The sequence below is a fragment of the Myxine glutinosa genome, unplaced genomic scaffold, assembly GCF_964187855.1.
Source record: "Myxine glutinosa unplaced genomic scaffold, kmMyxGlut1.1 SCAFFOLD_2582, whole genome shotgun sequence".
Classification (NCBI taxonomy): Eukaryota; Metazoa; Chordata; class Myxini; order Myxiniformes; family Myxinidae; genus Myxine; species Myxine glutinosa.
Genome location: NW_027618676.1, coordinates 17,138 through 40,846, shown reverse-complemented (window position 1 = coordinate 40,846; position 23,709 = coordinate 17,138). Strand labels below are relative to the sequence as shown.

The 23,709-nt window shown below is 44.7% G+C and overlaps 1 protein-coding gene across 1 annotated transcript in view; it reads right to left on the bottom strand.

The window, feature by feature from the left end:
• Positions 1 to 3,044: 3,044 nt before the first annotated feature.
• LOC144889320 (multiple PDZ domain protein-like) overlaps positions 3,045 to 23,709 on the bottom strand; it is a gene marked incomplete at its 5' end in the record, with an annotated part of 36,595 nt that continues 15,930 nt past the window's right edge. Inside the window, 6 exon segments of the mRNA XM_078769446.1 lie at positions 3,045 to 3,750; positions 4,277 to 4,419; positions 8,255 to 8,378; positions 8,585 to 8,694; positions 13,467 to 13,550; positions 17,335 to 17,482. Of these exon segments, the coding sequence (XP_078625572.1) occupies positions 3,708 to 3,750; positions 4,277 to 4,419; positions 8,255 to 8,378; positions 8,585 to 8,694; positions 13,467 to 13,550; positions 17,335 to 17,482 (652 nt within the window).

Here is a 23,709-nt window from a genome sequence, read left to right as displayed (position 1 = left end):
GAGGAGGAGGGGAGAGTGGGGGCATACAGACTGTTGGCGTCCAATTGTTTGGTGCCCTCAAAGGTACTCGTCATTATTAAATTAACGAAGTATTTTCAAGTCTGATGCCCACCACCACTACCATTGCTACAACCGTTTCCCCTTCTGAAGTTGTTAGGGAGACCCTGTCCTCCTTTCACCTGCAACACCCTTTGTACTGTGGAATATTTAAGCATTCTTTCCTCCTGGTTTCCCTTTTGGCTCGAGTTTATACCTATTCTTTGCCTTCGGTTACACTCTTCCATAGGCCTCTAAAATAAAAATACAAATTTTAAAGAAATACTTGTTTTATCATTTCTTTGAGGTTTGTGATCATGTAACGCCTTAACTCAGGTGTTGACAATTATTGCAAAGTAAAAAGCAAAACAAAATATATATACTCACGGATTCTGATGGGCTTTCGTTCCACTCACCAAATTCATCAGAATCGTTTTCATTGCTACAAAACAACAATGTATGTAATCTGAAACATCTTGCAAAACAATCAAACTTTCATAATATTCGATTTACCTAACAAAAAAAACAACGAGTCGTAAGAATAATAATATTTACTGTATTTGGCGGAGATTATTTGTAAGTTTTTAAGGAGTTCGGTTCCTGATCATATTGCAAAATGTAAAAAACCGCAATGGAAATAACGACAATGTGATAATTGCGTAAATGATAGAAATACAGTTTTACTAGAACGGCACTCAGTAGAGAGCATACCTACGCCAGGTGAACAGTTTACGTTTTGTATTCCAGAGTAGACCAGAAAACAATACAGATACAGAATCCCATTTAATCAAAATCATCCGTCCACAACTTTTTGAGATATCCTGCTATGTATCGTTTTTGGCCCTATATCCCAATGGTGAAGAATCGCTTAAAAAATTATAGTAGCCGGATCCGAATCCGGATCTTCACCAAAATCGAATCGATTCGTCCTTGTCACATACACATCCTGTCCACCACATTTCCTCCAAATCCGTCCTTAACTTTTTGAGATATCTTGCTATATGTTGGTTTTAGCCCCATCACTCAATGGTGAAGTATCACTTAAAAAAAAAATTCTCATATCCGAATCCACATTCAAATCTTCACCAAAATCTAATCGATTCTTCCTTGTCCCACACACAACATGTCCACCAAGTTTCGTCCAAATCCGTCCATAACGTTTTGAGATATCCTGCTATATGTTGGTTTTAGTCCTATCTCCCAATGGTGAAGAATCACTTTAAAAATATATAATTCTCATATCCGAATCCATATTCAGATCTTCACCAAAATCTAATCGATTCTTCCTTGTCCCACACACAACATGTCCACCAAGTTTCGTCCAAATCCGTCCATAACGTTTTGAGATATCCTGCTATGTATCGTTTTTGGCCCTATCTCCCAATGGTGAAGAATCACTTTAAAAATTCTAGTAGCCGGATCCGAATCCTCACCAAGATCTAATCATTTCTTCCTCGTCACACATCCGTCCACAACTTTGTGAGACATCTTGTTCACAAACGGACAAACAGACAGACAGGGGTGAAAACATAAACTCCATCCATCTTTTGTGGCGGAAGTAAAAATACCACTCTGCTCAATAACAAAAGAAACTAAACTAATTGTCATATTTGGAAAAACAAAAAAACCCAAAACAAATTCAACCACAAATGAAGAAATCTATTTTCACAGTTCTTTGTCTCATTCCTCGGAGATTAAACTCCTTTATCCTTGAAGCCATTTTCTACATCTGATAGAGGAGCAGTACCTGCAATAACTGCATCCAAGTCTGTGGACTTCCACATGCAACCTTCTCGTATTTGTTCACAAACCTATTGACGCACACTCCAAGTCTGAACTTGTGGAATTAAAATGTTAATACAAGTCATTCAAGATGAGAATCATATATCATTTATCTTCACTACACAAGTGACTAATCGCCAAAAATGTTGAGCATGATTACAATTTTAAAGATCATGATATGAATAATACCTGGAAGGTATGCGCAATTAAATGAGGTTAAAGGTATGCGCAATCACCTCTGAGCCTGGATTTATAATGCGAGTTCCCTTACAAGGAATTTCAATGTAGAGGAGGCCATTGGACCCCTAAAGTCTCCATAATGGTTGCCAACCTATGGTTGTTTGTCCTTGCTCTATCCTTTGTAAATGCTGAGCGTCAAGTAAGGAAGCAGCACGTACTGCTTTAAAACTCTTTGGGATGCCTTGGTATGACTGACTTTGGTATGACTCTCTTCCTCTCCTTCGGGCGTGAAGCACCGAACTCCAAGACTCAGAGTGGACGCTCTAACCTATTAGGCCACCGAGTCTTGTACATTACAAGCATCATGGCCATTTCAGGGCATTGCAATGTTTGAATTCCAACCCAGTTATAAACTGCCACCATGGTGTTTTGCATGCAGGGGGAAGCATCAATGTATGTGCCCTCCATCAGATGGACGTTAAAAGCTGGAGGACCCGTCTGCCAACTCCTGAGGCATTGATGGATGTTAAAGATCATTCGGCGTCTTTAACACGAGGCCTGGTCAAGCAGTTCCAGAAAGACGGGCCAGAATCGTTCCCTCTGGCCAACCACATTGTTAACGCATTGGGGTCGTTGTAGATAGAGGAAGTATATATACATCATAGTAATAGAGTTGTATCATGCTTTTTGATTTAGGCCCGGTGTTGGCTTAGCGGTTAGGGTGCCGGCTTGGGATACCTAGGATCCTGGGTTCGAATCCCGGTCGATCGCTGAACCAACGCCAGGGCGGCTGACTCAGCCTGTCGTCCTTCCGAGGTCCGCAAATCGAGTACCAGTTCACTGGTAATTCCCTGTGTGTCGCAAGAGGCGACCAACAGGGTTGGGGGCAGGAAGGGCATCCGGCCATAAAACATTGCTTCAAAAAGGGGACCACGGTGCTCGAAAAAGGCCAACCCCTGCTCTGCGGGGAAAAATGGCCTCTATAGGTGGTTCTTCTTCTTCTTCTTCTTAATGCTTTTTGATTTCCAAATAAAAAAAAAGGCAGATTTGCAAAAGTATTTTATTCCTTCATTTACGATGCAATATGGAAAGACACACAAGGATTACATGAATGCAGAAAAAAATGATGAAAATGTAGTTTCATGAACTCCAAACGCATAAATTTACAACAACAACAGCATTTAAAACCATTCTAGTGAAAACAGTTTAAATACTATATTAGTAGCTCACAAAAAAGAAAAACAAACTACTCTTCAGTTGTATTCGAAATGACCGAATACAAAGTGACAGTTTTCAGTGTTCTCATTCCAAACTTTTATCGGAATTAAATTGCAAGTTGTTTTCAGAATATATATGATTACTATATTATCCAATTTGATCTCAAAAGGGGAAAAAAAAATCCAGAAAAAAACAGACAATTCCAAGTAATTTTTACCCTGTGCCCAATTCCAAGCAATGGTGAACAGTGGATGCCAATGGGTTCCCGTGTTGGGCTGTGGTTTTCTCACTGCAGTGTGGGCGCGCTTTCGCACAACAACAAAAAGCAATGGTTTGTTTTGCTAATCAATTTGGTGAAACTTTACAAAGTCCGAGTTACAGACACAACCGGAGGCGTTTACTCGGTAGTGGTTTGTATCTGGTGAATCAGACCGTTTTAGCTCGTCTGCGCGCCCCGGGTGTGACCGGCCGACTGACTTCTGGACGCCCATCTATGGTCGAGCTCTCTCGGCGAGAGTAGGATCGCACAATAACCTGTGAGTAGTTGTTTAAAAAAAAAAAAAAATTAAATTAGTAAAACAACATTCAAACTGTGCCATGTCCAAGTATGTGCAGCCAAAAATAAAGATTAAAAACACGGTGCAATCACATGAAGAAGAACAAATGTTTGCTTGTCGACTCCAGGAAATTAAAGAGATGCAACTTGTATGTTGATGTTGGTGCAATGACTGCTTATGATGCTAAAAATGTTCCCAAATTGATAATTTAACCTTTGAGAGCTCGAGTAGATAAAACGTGAGACAATTACACCACATTTTAGGTTTGCATACAGTTCCAGGAGTGGGGGTTACGAAGGGTTGATAGGGTGAAGAAAGAAAAAGGATTTAAAAAAAGATCATTCACAAAAAAGTAACTCCAACGAACAAGATCATATGTAAATGTATTTAGTATTATTATTATTTTATTATTAAAGAGTTATAAACAGGAAAAAGTAATAAAAAATTGAAACTCCAATAAGCAGTGTTACGAAGGTGACTGATCAAGTCATGGTGTTGCTCACGACAGCACCGTCAGCTCCACAGTTCCAATGGCCCTTTTTAGGGCATCCAAGGCGTGTGCATGAGTTGCTCCCTTCATGCTCTCGCCATTCACAGCTACGATCTGGTCTCCACGGTGTAGGCCTCCAGCTCGCACTGCTGCACCCTACATCAACAGACATGGGTGTTGGCACAGACAACCGCATGTGGGCAGAGACACAAAAAGTTGGGCAAAACTAATTATTTGTCAATAAGTATGGTTGAGGAATGCAATCCTGCTCATCCGAATCACAAAGTAATGAATAGTGTCATCTGGTCTAGTGTGGGATATGAGCTCTTAAAAAGAAACAAAAACACACACACACACACACACACACACACACACACACACACACACACACACACCTCTCTCTTTCTCTCCCTTGCCCTCTCTCTCTCTCTCTTACCCTCTTTCTCTCTCCCCACACCCTTGCTCTCTCTCCCCAAACCCTCACTCTCTCTCTCCCCTACCCTCTCTCTCCCCACAATCGCTCTTTCTCTCCCCTACCCTCTCCCTTTCTCTCCCATATCCTCTCTCTCTTCACACACCCTCGCTCTTTCTCTCCCTTACCCACTCTCTCCTTCTCTCCCTTATCCTCTTTCTCTTTCTCTCCCTTATCCTCTCTCTCTTTCTCTCCCTTATCCTCTCTCTCTTTCTCTCCCTTATCCTCTCTCTCTTTCTCTCACTTACCCACTCTCTCCCTACACCCTCTCTCTTTCTCTCCCTTATCCTCTCTCTCTTTCTCTCCCTTATCCTCTCTCTTTCTCTCCCTTACCCTCTCTCTTTCTCTCCCTTAACCTCTCTCTTTCTCTCCCTTACCCTCTCTCTCTCCCCACACTTGCTCTTTCTCTCCTCTACACTCTCTCTCTCCCCACACCCGCTCTCTTTCTCTCCCTTACCCTCTCTCTTCCCTCCCCTACCCTCTCTCTCCCCACAATCGCTCTTTCTCTCCCTTACTCTCTCTCTTCCCTCCCCTATCCTCTCTCTTACCTCCCCTACCCTCTCTCTCCCCACAATCGCTCTTTCTCTCCCTTACCCTCTCTCTTCCCTCCCCTACCCTCTCTCTCCCCACAATCGCTCTTTCTCTCCCTTACTCTCTCTCTTCCCTCCCCTATCCTCTCTCTTACCTCCCCTACCCTCTCTCTCCCCACAATCGCTCTTTCTCTCCCTTACCCTCTCTCTTCCCTCCCCTACCCTCTCTCTTCTCTCCCCTACCCTCTCTCTTTCTCTCCCTTACCCTCTCTCTTTCTCTCCCTTAACCTCTCTCTTTCTCTCCCTTACCCTCTCTCTCTCCCCACACTTGCTCTTTCTCTCCTCTACACTCTCTCTCTCCCCACACCCGCTCTCTTTCTCTCCCTTACCCTCCCTCTTCCCTCCCCTACCCTCTCTCTCCCCACAATCGCTCTTTCTCTCCCTTAACCTCTCTCTCTCCCCACACCCGCTCTCTTTCTCTCCCTTACCCTCTCTCTCTCCCCACACTTGCTCTTTCTCTCCCCTACACTCTCTTTCTCCCCACACCCGCTCTCTTTCTCTCCCTTTCCCCCTCTCTCCCCACTCTCGCTCTTTCTCTCCCCTACTCTCTTTCTCTCCCCACACCCGCTCTCTTTCTCTCCCTTACCCTCTCTCTCTCTCCCCACACTTGCTCTTTCTCTCCCTTATCCTCTCTCTTTCTCTCCCCTACCCTCTCTCTCCCCACACTTGCTCTTTCTCTCCCCTACCCTCTCTCCCCTTATTAGTGCTCTTCTCTCTCTCTTCACACCCTCTGTCCCTCTCTTTCTCTCCTTTATCCTCTCTCTTTCTCTGCCCTACCCTCTCTCCCCCACACCCTCTCGCTCTCTTCCTCTCTTTCTTTCACTCACTCCCACTCCAGAAGTGGCTGATAAAATTGGCATACGAGGAATAATTGTTAAGCATACATGTTCAAGAGTAGGCGAGCTATCACCAGCACCCTGGACAAATTCCAAATTCCTGCCCAAACTGGCACTGGACATCGCATCAGCTGCAAAGCCACACCTCAGCCAATAATGCTACCCCACAGCCTTGTGATGCAAATGAAAGAAGCAGAAAGGCATCTACACAGCATTTTGTAATGGATGTCATGCTTAAAAAAAAAAATTTTTATTCACTTTATATGGATTTGCTGTTTTTAAAGGTTAGATACAGTTCAGATGTTCTTTCCTTCACGGTGGTGATCACTGCTTGCAGAACTTATTAGTTCAAAAACCGGATGGAAATTCAAACGATGAGTATCACATGTTTTGTGTTTGTCCATTGATTCACCTCCATTTCACTATCAACCATCTCCAAAAATCACTTTGGCAGATGCACTTTCTTTCTGTGCTCACGATGTTGTGAATTATACCAGGCTATCTCTGTTCTCAGGTGTGTGTAGAGGACACCTTCCCCACATACCTTGGAACAGAAAATCATGCCAATACTGCCGCTGTTGATTCCTTATTTAGTGACAGGCTCGACATTTCAGGCCATTGCACTGACATTACCATGATCGACTTGAAATACCCTCGATGCACATAATAACACATCATATAGAAGCTTGGAAATGACCACCACATGTTATGGTGCATGCTCTTCTTCAATTTTATCTACTAGTAACGGTACCCGCCCTACGGGCTGGTTTCAATTGGGAGGCCCAAATGAAACGGCAAAATATCAGAAATTGGAGGCTTTTTTTATTTTAAACGATTTATATAAACATCCATTGAATCATATCACACACAAATCATCAAAATCTAAACAGTACATGGCGCCCATTTTGAAAAAAGATTGAATTCTGCAAAACGGAAGTGGCGCTACACGTCTTTCTCAGTCGCACGTTTATGTGTGAAGAGTGCGTGCCGAATCTGTAACACGGAAGCGGCCGCTACACCTGTTTCTCAGTCGCTTTGCACACGCTGCCGTGTTACTTCGGAGCCGCACGTTTATATAGGAAGAGTTCGTCAGGAGTCGATCTACTCTCTCCTGGTACATAGAATTTCAACAAAAGCCACATCACTGTTCATATCGGTAAATATTATTCCATCGTGTTTGGAAAAATTGGAAAAATTATATAGCCTATTTGTGTTGGCTTAGCGGTTAGGGTGCCGGCTTGAGATCCTAGGATCCTGGGTTCGAATCCCGGTCGATCGCTGAATTAACGCCAGGGGGGTTGACTCAGCCTGTCATCCTTCCGAGGTCGGCAAATTGATTACCAGCTTGCTGGGATGAATGATCCCGGTGTGTACCCCGGTTTAGAATAGGTACACCGTATCCCTGCGCATCGTAAGAGGCAACTAAGGGTTGGCGTCAGGAAGGGCATCCGGCCATAAAAACATTGCCTCAAACAGGGAACCATGATTGTTATGGGGCCCGCAAGGCCAACCCCCTCTCTAGCGGGGAAAATGGCCTTAAAACGATCATTCATATATTTTTTTTACTCCAGGGGGTCCTAGGATTACCCACCCAAAATTTTGTTGCGATCGGTGCGATCGGTTCGTAAGATGAGATTCAGGGTCAAACTATGCAGAAGGAACCACCTTATTTGTAATTTCTAGCAATATAATTCAAATTGCTTATTAGATTACATTCAATTTTCTGCCAATTGTATTCCTTTATAAATAAGTTCATAGGACCAGCAAGTCTAGGGTTTCAATAATCCCAGTGCCACTCTAGGTTCGACAGGGTGGCCTAGACTTCTACAGGAATGCACACTCGCCTCTCAGTTGTCGAGCCTGGGTTTGAATCCCGACCCATCTACAAACTGTCAGTCTGGTGCTTTACATGTAGGAAATGGCATCAATGTATGTAATGCCCATCGGATGGCCATTTTATTTGGCTGTCCCATCTGCCAGTATTAGTTGTTGGACGTTAAAGAAGAAATGAATCATTCATAAAATATCAAAATAAAGTGCAAATATATAATTAAAAAGGCCACATGCCAATGATGGCTATTTACAATGCCCACCTTTTCTAAGATAGTTTTTACATAGATAGGAAGGTCACCATGGGGGCTGCCCATGCCACCCACAATACTGAAGCCCAGACCATCAGAGCCACGCTGCAGGACCACAGTCCGGTACTGCCCCAGGCTGTTGAGAAAGGAAGATTTTTATTGAACAATAAGGACAATGAGATTAGGATGAAAATCCCTTAGTGGATTTGGATGAGGAAAACATCAACTCAGACACAAGTAACAGGAAAGGAGATGCTGGTAAAGGGGACAATTTAAGATCAAATAGTAGTGTTATTGGACTGTGAAGGTGCAGGTAATCTTCCTTGTAAATATGAGACATACGATGGCATTATGGAATCTGCACAAGGGCTAAGTGAGGATGCTGATAAGTGGTTCTCCATAGGGCTCCCTCGTTGGTTGGCAGGGAGGACGTCAATGGCCAGACTGGCCTTCTGAGATAAAAAAAGAAGGATGGAGGGAACATGGATCGTAATCCAACAATGCTCAGCTGTACAAGAGGTTCATGCAATAACAAGTGAATGTAACAAAACAGGCAAACTTCATCAAGCTGATTGATTCTAGGCCATGGTGATGGCTAAATAAGTGAGCTAGAAGGTCCTCAATTCAATTCAGCAGAAATTCAAATAACTTGCCCCATACGTTAGTATTTGCTTGTACCAATTCCAAGATATAACGAGAAAGAGCAATCAGAGATTGTAGGCTGTTGTCAGGACTTGTTTTGTGCTGTGTATTTGGTGTGGTGTTTGCGTGTGGTGTGTTTGTGTGGTGTGTTTGTGTGGCGTGTAGGTGATGCATTGATCATGAAAGGTTATGTTCATACAGCGGACAAACAGACCTTTTCGGTTTTATTGTGGAGATTTCCGTTGCATCATGTATTTTATAGACAGTCACATTACATACTGTCGTGTTCCTGGGGTGAACGGATTAGCCGATCGAGCTTTACACTCCAAGGCGTTCAATCCAATGGCGGTGTGAATACGCGCGGGGGATGCGGGCAGCGAAACTCTTACCTGTACGGACTCCACCGAACGTCTTCGACCCTGTTAATCAATTCAAACCGACACGGATTTTAAAATGTACAAATACCGGCTTTATTGAAAGGAATGTGGATAACAAAAGAATGCACGGTAAACTAAAATTCCTAATCGAGGGACCTTCCTCACGGATTCGTATACAACACGAGGGGATGATAAAATAATGAACGTAACAAAATGTCGTGAGGTGCATTTGCCTGATACTTAGCTCCGGCCTCGACGAGCACTTTGGTGGGATCAGTCGATGAAAGGACCGCACATTGAAGGGCTCCACCAATAGCGCCAGTCAATCACGCGAGCATCGGGCTGTGCCGCAGGCAGCCAAACGTCTCAGCGCTCAATCCCGGGCCAGCCAGCACAACACGAACTTCAGCTCCTCCGAAGAGCACCAAGTCGCACAGTCTCCCCTCCTTCAACTCGGCAAAGGCTCCCCAAAGCTCCGAAAGGTTCTCCTCACAGAGGCGCACACGAGCCAAGCGCAGCCGAGAGCCAGCACGAGGGAGCGAGTGCACGAACTGCCACTGTCCATATCGAAAATCCAGCAGAAGAGGATATGCGCAAGAGCCAAAATGTCCACGTCTGCTCGCCACCAAAGCGAGGACCCAAGAGGATAACTGTGACTGCACGGCACCAATGTCCCAACGCAAGAGGATTGTGGCTGTGACCATTCACCTTCAAGGTTCTCGCTCCAGATATATCCGCCTTCCACAAACACCAGGACCCAAGAGACAAGAGGATGCACAACCACACACTCGTGTGTGTTGTGTGTGTGTGTGTGTGTGGTTGTGCATCCTCTTGTCTCGGGACCTGGTGTTTGTGGAAGGCGGATATATCTGGAGCGAGAACCTTGAAGGTGAATGGTCACAGCCACAATCCTCTTGCGTTGGGACATTGGTGCCGTGCAGTCACAGTTATCCTCTTGGGTCCTCACTTTGGTGGCGAGCAGACGTGGACATTTTGGCTCTTGCGCATATCCTCTTCCGCTGGATTTTCGATATGGGCAGTGGCCGTTCGTGCACTCGCTCCCTTGTATCAATGTCCCACGCAGGAGCGTGTCCCAACGCAAGAGCTTATCGGCGCCCGTTCACTTTTAGATCCAGAAGCCGAGAGAGAAAATGTAGGCCCTCCAACTCCTTTGTACTCATGACTCTGACATCATCCGACGCCACCCGTGCCTGCTCCAACCAGTGAGTCCCTCTCTTCGTTGCTCGACAATCCTAACCAATCACTGCTCTCCGGGGCGTGGTCTTACGGCCCTGCCTGCTTGATGTGTTCAACGTCTTGTTCTGGTTGCTATATTTAATGTTATTAATGCACGATTGCTTGGCTTGTGTGTGTGCTGCATTGTCATAAAGAACAACGGGGAAATAACAGAGGCAATTACATACAGGGGATTTACCATTAATCCCTAACTAATTAACATAACCCCACTCCTCGTCATGGGAACAATGATAAACTCTTACACGACATATGGTCTAACGGATCCATACTTAAGGCACATGGGGTTTCTTCTTCTTCATCGCAACATTCGGAGCATGGTAATCTATACACTTCTACCTGGACTAAGGTAATCATTCCCAACCCCCCCCCCCCCCCCCACAAACGTAACAATACTTTTAGACATACGCACGTTCTAATAGTATGGACTTCATGGATGCATTTCTGCTCCTCCTCTTCCCTTTATAAGGGGTGAGGTCCAATGGCACCAAGCTCCTGCCCTGCCTTGACCACTATACTCCTCCACTTCCTTCTGTACTCAGCCAACTCTCTCCACTCTTCACCAACCCCCACCTTACTGACATCCCTCTTCATGCAATCCTCCCATCTCAACCATGGTCTATCTCTTTTCCTTCTACCTTGTTCCCTCAACCTATCCGCTCTCTTTGCCATTCTCTCTTCCCCCATCTGCACCATGTGTCCATCCCATCTCGGCTGGCATTACACAAATCTCCTTCCTCAGTTCATCCATCCTCCTTCTATCCACCCTCTTCACTCCCACAATCCTCCTGACCCAGTTGTTCTTGCAAACCTGCAGGCTCTGTTGTTCTCTGTCAGTGCCACCATTTCCAGACCGTAAAGGTCGGCCACACTACATCACAACCTTCTCTTTTAATTTCCTTGATATATTTCTGTCTGCCATTAATCCCTCCACCCTCCAGATACTCAAACCTATTTCCCTGTCTGATATCATTCTACTCTAACCTGATACTCAATTATTTTCTTTGCTGCTGGACCCACATCACCTCAGTCTTCTCCATGCTCATCTTCAGCCCATGCTTCCCAAATGCCTTCATCCACTCCCCCAATACAGTACTTCCTGTCTCTCTCGCCTACTCTCCACCACAACACCCAGATCGTGCACATACAATATCTTCCCCAGAATATCTTTCATGTTTACCTTCCTCCTTACCAGATAAACATGAGTGGGCTGAAAGCGCTTTCCTTCTTCAAACCAATGTTCACACTGAACTCCTCAGACATCCGAGGATCAACCAAAACTCTCCCCTTCATTCCCTTGTGCATCCCTTCCATCAACCTAGCTTCTGCTTCCGGCACTCCCATCCATCTCAGTGTTGTTATAGGCCTTCTATAGTTCTGCAAATCCCAATGCCATTTCACCTTGCACCTCCAACCTCCTCTCCACCAGCTGTCCTAGCACAAACATCCCATCTGTCGTTCATGAACATCCCGACCCTTTCTAATCCCCTGCTGCTCTTCTCCGGTCTCCATCTCCACACTCTTCCTTATCCTCCGGTCCAGAATCCTCTCCAGTACCTTCATGACATGACTTAGGAGCATTATGCCCCCGTACTTCCTCGGATCTTGAACATCGCCCTTCCCCTTCCATTTCGGCACAATTAACCATGTCCTCAAATCCTCCAGAACTGAACCCTCTCTTAAACATACATTCAACAACGTCTTCGTCCAACTGACTTTGACTTCTCCCACTGCAATTATCATCTCTGTACAGTGTACACACCGCATCAATGCCTGGCACTCTTCCCTTCATCATCTTTATTGCTATCTGCACCTTCTCCTACGTGATATCCACCAACTTCCCTTTCCCCTCTACATAACACGGAAGCGCCAGCTCACCCTTGCTTCCTCCTCGGTTCAACAGCTCCTTGAATATCCTTTCCACATGTTCAATACTGCCCCCTCTCTGTCACTAGCCGCCCTCCTGCCACCATCCTTAATCCCCCCCCCCCTTCCCACCCCCGCACTCCCCTTCATGTCCTTAATATCCTCATCCCGTCATGAGCCAATTTATAATCACCTTCTTCCCACCATCCTCTTCCAACTCGTTGTAACCTCCTCTTCCATATTATTGCTCGCCTCATCCACAACTCTTCTTGCTGCTTTCTTATTTTGCCCACACACATGCAACAACCCTGCATCCGGTTGTCTCCCTCTATCCTCTTCCAAACCTCCTTGTTTTCATCAACTGCCTTCGCTACTTCCTCCATCTAACACCACTCATGTTCAAAAATACACATGCTTTAAACTCATATTCACATTCTTAATAGTACATCCTTTATAGGGTGGGAGTACTCTTCTCAGCCCACCTTCAGTGAGCAATGTGCTGCAGCTCACGGCCCTGCAATTTATCTTTTTATCGTAGCTCATGCCAGAGTACGTGCTGGAGTATGTGCACCGGAGTAAGGCTAAAGTATGTGCTCGTCTACTGGCTTTGGATGGCAACTTAAGGCTAGTATTGGGGTTGGAACCAGGTGTAGAACCAGGTTTGGAACCTCGACGTAGGCCCAAGAACTTATTTTGTGAGTTTTGGTGACATCCACGTTTGCTCCATTCTGGTAAAATACTCACATTCTCATTGTACATACTTTATTGAGGCACTTGATTTTAGAAAAATATGACGTCTAATACTGGCTACCACCAGGTGGCATTTGTGGCATATATTAGCACATTAATGGTGGACAGACAGACAGACAAACAGACAAACAACCAAACAAACTACTAAATGGATCCAGATGCAACAATACCCTTTGGTGAAGGTAACAATGTCTGAATGAGTTTTTTTTTTGTTTACATTCACATCATTGCACTTGAATCAGGCATCACCTACTTGGGATGAAAAGGTATGGCAGGCTATGGGAAAAGTATATGGTCAGTCGGCAGCCAGGGGTAAAATTGTGTGCAAACCATACCTCTCCTGGAAAGGATCTGCCAGCCACATTCCATGAGTTTTTGCGTGGCTTTGCTACAAGCATGCGTACCTCACCCTGCGCATGCTGCACACACACAGACACAGAACACAACTGAACTTTAAAATATGTATCCCACATCATACGTCTGCAATTTAAACTAGATATCTGTGATCAAAAAGTGATCGCAAAGGCAAGCCTCTCATGATGCCCACGAACCATATGACCTTGACCGTCAACGAATACGAATAAAGTGTAAATTAAGAACAAGTCAGGAGACGACGATGGTTCACGAGCGAGCGGTATTCAATCACAAAGGACGGACTATAACCGAAACAGGCCCAGACAGGCCAGGCACGGAAATGTCAAAACGAAGGTTACTGACCTTGAAAAGAGATAGAAAATAATGTATAATCAGTTATGAGGTTAGTTAGCTACACAATACCGAAAATTCGGTGAAAAATGGAATGAAAAAAATAAATAAATAAAAATAAATAAAATGAAAAAAAATAAAAATGAAAAATCGAGCTCCGTGAGGCTAGACACATGACATTCGCCTAACCAAATATCGAAACCCCTGTCAGATTCCACCAAACCCCTCGGAGAAGATGTAGCTTGAACTTGATTACCCCCTAAAAAGACATCTTTTTCTGGCGTGGCTCCGCCCACAATTGGCGCAATACGCCCACTCTAGGCAGGACACAACTAGATCATGATATCAACCTCCCACCCAAGTTTCATCAAGATCGGATGATATCATCGGGTAGTTATGCTGCGGACAGACAGACACACACACACAGACAGACGCACACACGTGACGGATATAGTGGTCACTTGATAACTCGTGAACCAAAAGGTGTCCCCATCTACAATCTATCCAGAAAACTCAACAACATGGAAATCAGAAGATAATTATTCAAGTTATGATCAAAAATTTGTTTTTTCCTTAATTAGGTCACAATACGAAAAATTTAGGTCAGGGACACCAATCAAATATCAGGTGCTCAACTTCAATGCAGCTACACTATTATGATGCAATTACATCCTGGAAGACAAAGGGGTCTTTAAGATTTCACATTGTCAAAATTGAGCAATGACAAAAAAATGTATTACCTTTTTCAGACCACCACTTGACCTTGGCCTTTAACTCAGAGGAGAGTATGATGTAAATTAAGAATAAATACCTCTTATTATATGCTATCCAGAGGGAAATTGCATTCTGATCAGACAAACCTTAGTCGAGTTATGGTGAAACATGTTAAAATTTGTATAATTAGGTTATGACCTTAAATTAGGTCAAAGTCAAAAAATTATGTCAACCCCACATAATTTCCATTCACATTATTGATGCAAAATTTGATTCCGAAATTTCCAGCCGGATCTGAGATGCAGCTCAGACATTGGCAGAAAAAAGGGAGTAAGTCATACATGGTGATTTAGTACTCCTAGGGGTCAAAAAGCTTGACATTTACCTCTGATGGATATGATTTAAATCAAGCTTAAGTGTGACTTGCTCTAGGCTATCTATCGAGAGAGGTCAAATCTGTTACGATCAGATGAAGCTTAGTCGAGTTATGGTGAAAAATGTAAAAATGTCTATAATTGGGTCAAGACCTTAAAAATTAGGTCAAGGTCAAAAAATGTCAACCCCACATAGGCTTTATTCCATTTATTGCAGAAAACTTTCATTCCGAAAGTCCCAGACGGCTCCAAGATGGTGGTTAACTACTCCTAGGACCTAGGAGATCGAAGAAACTCCAGGGTACCATAAAATAATCGGGGGTGCCAATTGTATAAATAAACCCTACAACAGCATTAAATCTTCCCTTATGCTAAAGGAGAATAGGGGAGACTTAATAACACGTAACTTGTGTGAAAAGACAAACAGTAAATGAATCATACAACCTGCTCAAAACGATAGCTTTGGGATCCAAGAATGTGAGAGATAAAGGATGGTAATCAAATCCTTATACTACTTTAATTGTTGAAAATCTAAAAAATACCAAAACAGTACGAGATTCAAAAGAGACAAGACAGAGAAGTGTTCATAATACACAACATTCATAATAAGGTGAAGGGTTACTGATATAAAAACATTCACAATATGTTGGCTAAATTTGAGATGTACAGTGCCTTCCGAAAGTATTCATACCCATTGAATTTTTCACATTTTGTTGTGTCACAGCCTGAATTAAAAATGTATTGAATTGAGATATTTTTTTGCCACTGATCTACACATGATATTCCATAATGTCAAACTGAATTTTTTTTTACAAATTAATTAAAATGAAAATCTGAAATGTCTCGAGTCAAAAGTATTCAACCCCATTGCTATTTTACTCTAAATTGAGCTCAGGTGCATCCAATTTCCTTTCATCATCCTTGACATGTCTCTTCAACTCAATTGGAGTCCACCTCTGGCCATTTCAATTGATTGTACTTTTTTTGATGTTGTTCTCCTCTTTTTCCCTTCATAAGGGTTTTTCATTTAGAGAGAAACACACCTCTCCATATAAAGTCCCACAGTTGACAGTGCATGTCAGAGAAGAAACTCTACCAAGAAGTCCAAGGAACTGTCCGTAGAACTCTGAGAAAGAATTGTGATGAGGCATAGATCTAGGGAAGGGTATAAAACAATTTCTTGAGTGTTGAAAGTTCCAAAGAGCACAGTGAGCTCCATCTTTAGAAACCAGAGGCATATGGGACTACCCAGTCTATGGAAATAGAGCTGGCTGTCCAACCAAACTAAGAAACCAGGCGAGAAACCTTGGTCAGGGAGGTGACCAAGAACCCAATGACCCCTCTGATAGAACTACAGAGTTCCTTGGCTGAGATGGGAGAACATGCCGGAAGGACCACAGTCTCTGCAGCACTTCACAAATCTAGGCTTTATGCGAGAGTGGCCAGACGGAAGCCACTCCCAAAAAAAAAGGCATACTGTATGACAGCATGCCTGGAGTTTGCAAAAAAACACGTGAAAGACTCTGAGAGCATAATGCAAAAGATTCTGTGGTTTGGCGAGACGAAAATTGAACTCTTTGGCCTGAATGCAAAGCGCTAAGTCTGGCAGAAACTTAGCACAGCTCATCACCCATCTAACACAATCCCCACTGTGAAACATGTTGGTGGCAGCATCATACGATGGGGATGCTTTTCAGTGGCAGGGACTGGTAGACTTGTAAGCATCGAGGGTACAATGGATGGAGCCAAATACAGGCAAATTCTTGAGGAGATCCTGCGGCAGAGTGCAAAAGACCTTAGACTGCGGCAAAGATCTACGTTCCAGCAGGGCAATGACCCCAATCATATAGCCAAAGCAACACTGGAATGGCTTCAGAACAAGAACGTGAATGTCATTGAATGGCTCAGCCAAAGCTCAGACTTGAATCCCATTGAGATTCTGTGGAAAGACTTGAAGATTGCTGTTCACCGATGTTCCCCATCCAACTTGACAGAGCTTGAGCAAATCTGCAAGGGAGAATGGGAGAAACTCCACAAATCCAGATATGCAAAGGTGATACAGACATACACAAAGCGACTCAAAGCTGTAATCATTGCCACAGGTGCTTCTACGAAGTATTGACTCAGGGGGCTGAATACTTGTGTAAATTAGATATTTCTGTATTTAATTTTCAATAAATTGGTAAGGATTCCTAAAAACATGTTTCCACTTTGTCATTATGGGGTATTTTGGGTAGATCGATGACAAAAAAATTAAAATTTTAATCAATTTTTAATTCAGGGTATAACAACAATTCAAGGTGTGAATACCTTCTGAAGGTGCTGTAATCCTTAACTTAACTTTCAATTTGTCAGCACACTCGTGCTGCCATTGCTGCTCTGTGAACGAATAGAGGGATGACATTTGTACCTTCAGGATGTCAGCAACGACTTCTTGAGAAGCATTCCTCACATCATCATCATTAATGATGAGTATCTGATCTCCGGGTGAGAGTTTTGCACAAGTCTCTGTCGAGTCACTTCGTATCACCTCTGAGATGAACACGCCACCTCCATTTCTGAAACATTGATAAAAATCATCATTTGTTTTAATGGATTTAGCTCAGTACAAGTTAAATCTTAGCATTACAAATTTGGCCATTATACAATGGAATAATAGTAATGTTTCTGCAGAATACCCCCCCCCCCCCCCCCAAAAGGTTGCCATGGATACATCAAATTGTCCATTTGATTAAGATTTAAATTGACGATCTTAATCAAAGCTCGGTTCAATCGGATGAGCAATTACTATTTCTCAGATGAAAAATGGTAATTTTAGAAGTTTGACCATGAGTCGACCTTTGACCTTTTGACCCCCAAAATAGTTGGCTTTCCAATTCCATGATGTACGATGCAATTGCTATTTAAGTTTCAGGTTAATCGGATGAAAATTGATGATTTTAGAAGTTTGACCTTGAGTTCACCTTTGACCTTTTGACCCCAACATAGTTAGTTTTCCAATTGACAACTTAGAGCAAAGGTTTTCCAATTCAGTGACCCAATGTGCAAATGTTGTTCAACTTTCAAGTCAATTGGATGAAAAATGGTAATTTCTAGAAATTTGACCTCAAGGTGACCTTGTGATCTTTGACCTCAAAATCAATAGGCTTCTTCCTCATGACAAACTCTACCATTTGGTGAAGTTTCGTGAAGATCGGTTTAAAATTGTGACCTGTAGGCGATTGACAATCAGACAAACAGACAAACAGACAAGAAAGACATCGTGCAGAGCACGATACTTGCAAAATCCACCCCAACCCCCAAAAATAAAAGTTGCCATGGAGACATCAAATTGTCCATTTCATTAAGATTAAAATTGACATCTTAATCATAACTTGGATCAATCGGATGAAAATTTATTATTTTTCAGATGAAAATTGATGATTTTAGAAGTTTGACCTTGAGTTGACCTTTGACATTTTGACCCTAAAATAGTTGGTTTCCCAATTCAGTGAGGCACTATGAAATTGCTTTTTAACTATCGGGTTAATCGGATGAAAATTGACGATTTTTCAGATGAAAATGGTTAATTTTGGAAGCTCGACGTTGCATTGACCTTTTGACCTCAAAAATAGTTGGTTTCCCAATTCAGTGACTATATGCAAATCCTATTCAACTTTCAAGTCAATCGGATGAAACATGACGATTTTAGAAATTGGACTTCAAGTTGATCTTTGACCTTGGACCTCAAAATCCGTAGGCTTCCCAGTTTTGACTACCTCTACAACTTGGTAATGTTTCATGATGATCAGTTTAGAATTGTGACATGTAGGTGAGTGACAAACAAAGAAACAAGCTGGCCAATTGCAAAGCGTTACATCTGGCAGAAATGGTGGGTCTTCTTGGGCAGACAGACAGACAGAGAATAACAAAGTCAACTGTCAAAAATATGACTGAAAGTAGTGGAACTTCCAGGGCATACTTCCAGAAAAATAAATACATAAACATGGGAAAAATTAAAATCAGAATCAGAAGAATCAGAATCAGAATCAGCAAGGTACACGCTGGCCCGTCCAGTGTAGCGCGCATGTGGCCCTGTGGCATCGAAGGGCATTAAACGTTCATTAAACATTAAACGTTCATTAAAGGATTACGAAACGAAAAACATTACGAAATGACGTTCACACCGTCACGTCAAACACTACCGTGAACACATACATCGTCACAACATCGTCACAATGAGAACATCGTCACAATGAACGTTATGCGAACGCGAATGTTATGCGGGAGTCCAAACATGAGAATGCTGGAGACTAAAGCCGAAATTGGGAAAACTAAATAGCCTATTTTACTCCTGGAGATCCCAGGATTACCCACCCAAAATATCTTTGCGATCGGTTCAGCAGTTTTTACGGTACCTTCGAACAGACAGACGGACATTTGGTGAATTATAGTAAGATTATCACATTGTTATAACTCCCTCACACATTTCATTACACTAGTGGGCCCGTTGGCTGTTGTACCAAATTTTAATTGCTCTTCACGGCATTGTAGCATACCTGCCTGCCGGACTCGGGGATCTTTTGGGTCCACGGAGTCTTTTAGGTCCTCGGGGACTTTTGGGTGTTTTGGGTCCTCAGGGACTTTTGGGTCTTTTGGGTCCTCGGGGACTTTTGGGTCTTCTGTGTCCTCTGGGACTTTTGGGTCTTTTGGATCCTCGGGGACTTTTGGGTCTTCTTGGTCATCTGGGTATTTTGGGTTTTTGTGTATTTTGGGTCTTCTGCATCTTTTTGGTCTTCAGGGTATTTTGGGTCCTTGGGGACTCTTGGGTATTTTGGGTCCTTGGCAACTTTTGGGTTATCAAGGACTTTTGGGTCATCTGGGTCTTTTGGGTCCTTGGGGACTTTTGGGTCATGAAGGAATTTTGGGTCATCTGGGTCTTTTGGGTCATCAAGGACTTTTGGGTCATCTGGGTCTTTTGGGTCATCAAGGACTTTTGGGTCATCTGGGTGTTTTGGGTCCTCAGGGGCCTTTCGTGTCTTTTGGGTCATTAAGGACTTTTGGGTCCTTAGGGTCTTTTCAATCTCAATCTCAATTCAATCTCAAGAACATTCATAAGTTCCGCTTCCGGTCCGGTCTGAAGAGGACGCAGGCGTCACATGCTCGCCGCTTCTTCGACTGGGCCACTGTCTGTGGCTTGCTTTTTTGGTGGACGTGCGGATTTTTTGGCCATTGAGTCTGCCCTCCGCATAGTCCCGGCTCTGCTCCCTGCTTCGCCTACCCGGCTCCTTCGCCTGCTCGCTGTTTCATCGGGCACGCTCTCGTGGGTTGTGTCCTTCGCAGCGGTGTGGCGGTGGTTTTCCCACCGTGATCTTGATTTGTAGCGGCGGCGGTTGATTGCCGCTGCATTTCCCGCTTTGCCGTGATCAACCTTGGCCTCGTGATCGTCTCTTTGCTCCTGTCTGCCCTCTGCTTGGTCCCGACTCTGCTCCTGGCTTCACCTACCTGGCTCCTTCGTTTCCTTGGGCCTGCTCCCGTGCGTTGGGACCATTGTTTCACCTCCTCAACCTTGGCCTCATGCTCGCCTCTCCGCTCCTGCCTGGCATGGCTCTGCGGTACTCCGCCGCAAGGCTCCTTCTGCTCAATACCCGCTCCACCCCATCATGCATCTCTGCCATCAAATCAAATGGACTCCTCCGACGACCCAGGTACATTCACCGTGGCTCCGGTCATAAGTTTGTATATGTACAATCAGGTCACTCCATCCCCGTCCTCTGGTCGCACTCCCACTCATCGTCCCAGCGCACCTAGTCACGGCAACGCACAAAATCGCACCTCCTGCCTGCGAACCCTGGCTAAATCACCTGAATTCATCCCCGCTGTTCAAAACAACATCAAGCTCACCCTGTTCAACACCCGGTCCCTCAACAACAAATGCCTCATCCTCAACGACTACATCCTGGATAACAAACTGGACTTTCTCTGTCTCACCGAAACCTGGCAACAACCACTGGACTACTACACGCTCAACCTCACCACACCCAATGGATATTCCTACGTCAATAAACCATGCTCGGAGAGCCGAGGTGGTGGAATTGCCGTTATCCACCGTCAAGACATCAGGACCAGCCTCATCCCCATCGCCTCATCCTCATCCTTTGAACACCTGGCTTTTAAACTCTCTGGTCGCACGCAGTCAGTCATGGCTGTCGTCTACCGCCCTCCCAAACCACACCCATTATTCCTGTCTGACTTCTCCTACTTTCTGACCCAGCTATGTTCCCTCTCCCCCTCAATCCTCCTCCTTGGTGATTTCAATATCCACATGGACTCCACTGACTCCACAATAACCACTGACTTCACTGATTTACTCACCTGCTTTAACCTCACTCAACATGTCAACTTTCCTACGCATATCCATGGTCACATTTTGGACCTTGTCTGCTCCACTGGATTAATTTTGCACCATCTCTCTGGCTCCGACCTCACCCTCTCTGACCACTTAGCCATCACTATGACCATCAACATCTCCACCCAAACACCAAGACATTATCGCACTATCAACTTCCGTAAGCTAAACGCTCTTTCACCTACCTCATTCTCATCCACCCTCTCTGAAAAAATGTCCACTTCTCCCTTCATTGACCTCCACACCCCTTCCGACCTCACTGACTACTACAACCACACTCTCTCCTCCTGCCTTGACCAGCTTGCGCCTGTAAAAACCAAAACAGTTTCTTTCACCCATTCTGCTCCCTGGTTTACCCCTGAACTCCGCCTGATGAAAACTCGTGCTCGCCAACTTGAAAGACTCCGCAATAAAACAGGTCTCACAGTTCACTCCCAAGCCTACAAGGACCACCTACAACACTACAAAGATGCCCTCTCCCACGCCCGCTCCGCCTACTACTCTCAAATTATCCACTCTGGCTCCGGAAACCCAAAAGCACTCTTCTCGACAATAAACAAACTCCTCCGCCCCCTGGACACCACCACCCAGTCATTCACAGTACACAACTGCATCTCCTTCCTTTCTTTCTTCCAATGCAAAATTGACAACATCTACAACAGCTTGACCACCGCCGCACCCGCTCCCCCTCCAACCACCTGCCCCCCCTTATCGTGCCTTCCCCTGTCTCAATTCTCCCCGGTCTCCCCGACTGACCTCTCTGAACTCCTCATAGGAATGAAAACTGCCACCTGCACTCTTGACCCCATCCCCTCCAGCTTTGTCAAGGCCTCCCTCCCTGCTCTCTCTCCACTTATCATTGCAACAATAAACTCCTCCCTGTCTACAGGCATCGTCCCACCATCCCTCAAAATTGCTGCTGTTACCCCCATTCTAAAAAAACCTGGTCTAAACCCTGACACCCTAAACAACTTCAGACCCATCTCCAACCTACCCTTTCTGTCGAAAGTTTTGGAACGCGCTGTAGCCACTCAACTCAAACATCACCTCTCTGCCAATAACCTGTATGAAACATTCCAATCCGGATTCCGCTCCAACCACAGTACTGAAACTGCTCTCCTCAAAATCACCAACGACCTTCTCCTCTCCTCTGACGCTGGCAACCTCAACATTCTCGTCCTCCTCGACCTCAGCGCTGCCTTTGACACCATCGATCACACCATCCTCCTCACCCGACTTGAATCCACCTTTAACGTTACCGGCACTGCCCTCTCTTGGATTAAATCATACCTCTCTGACAGACGCCAGTTCATCTCCATGAATAACTGCAAATCCCCCACTGCTCCCCTCCCCCAAGGTGTCCCCCAAGGTTCAGTTCTTGGCCCCCTCCTCTTCATCCTTTACCTGTCCCCCCTCGGTCACTTAATCCGCCGTCATGGTCTCCAATTCCACTGCTTCGCCGATGACATCCAGCTTTTCATCTCCACCAAGTCCGTCTCCACCGACACCCACTCTATCCTGACAAACTGCATCTTTGAAATAAAATCCTGGATTCAAATCAACTTCCTCAAACTTAACTGTGATAAATCTGAAATAATCATCATTGGCCCAAAAACGCTCACAAAATCCACCCATAACTTTGCCCTCAACATCGACGGTATCCCAGTATCCACCTCCCCTCTCTTCCGGAATCTTGGCGTCATCTTTGACCAAACCCTCTCCTTTGACAAATACACTAAACAGATCACAAAGACAGCCTTCTTTCACCTGAAAAACATCACCCGTCTCCGCTCATCCCTCTCCTCCACGGCTGCAGAAACCCTCATCCACGCCTTCATCACCTCCCGTCTGGACTACTGCAATAGCCTCCTCTATGGTTCACCCTCAACAATCACCAATAAACTCCAATACATTCAGAACTCCGCTGCCCGTCTACTCACCCATTCCCGGACCCGTGACCACATCACCCCCGTCCTTTACAAGCTTCACTGGCTCCCCATCTCCCAGAGAATCCAGTACAAAATCCTCCTCTTGACCTCTTGACCTACAAAGCCCTCCATAACCTGGCCCCATCCTACCTGGCTGACCTCCTCTCCAGACACACTCCCACCCTCAACCTCCGCTCTGCTTGTACCAACCTCCTGACCCCCCCCCATCCGGACCAAATTCAGATCCTGGGGGGACAGGGCCTTCTCCATCGCTGCTCCCACCCTCTGGAACTCACTACCTCACACCATCAGACTCCTCCTCACTCACCACATTCAAAGCATCACTCAAGACCCACCTGTTCAGCACTGCATTCAACATTCAACCCACAGCATTTAACCCCTGACTATCACTTTGCGGGGAAAAATGGCCTCTAAAGGTGGTTATATATATATATTTTTTATATCACTT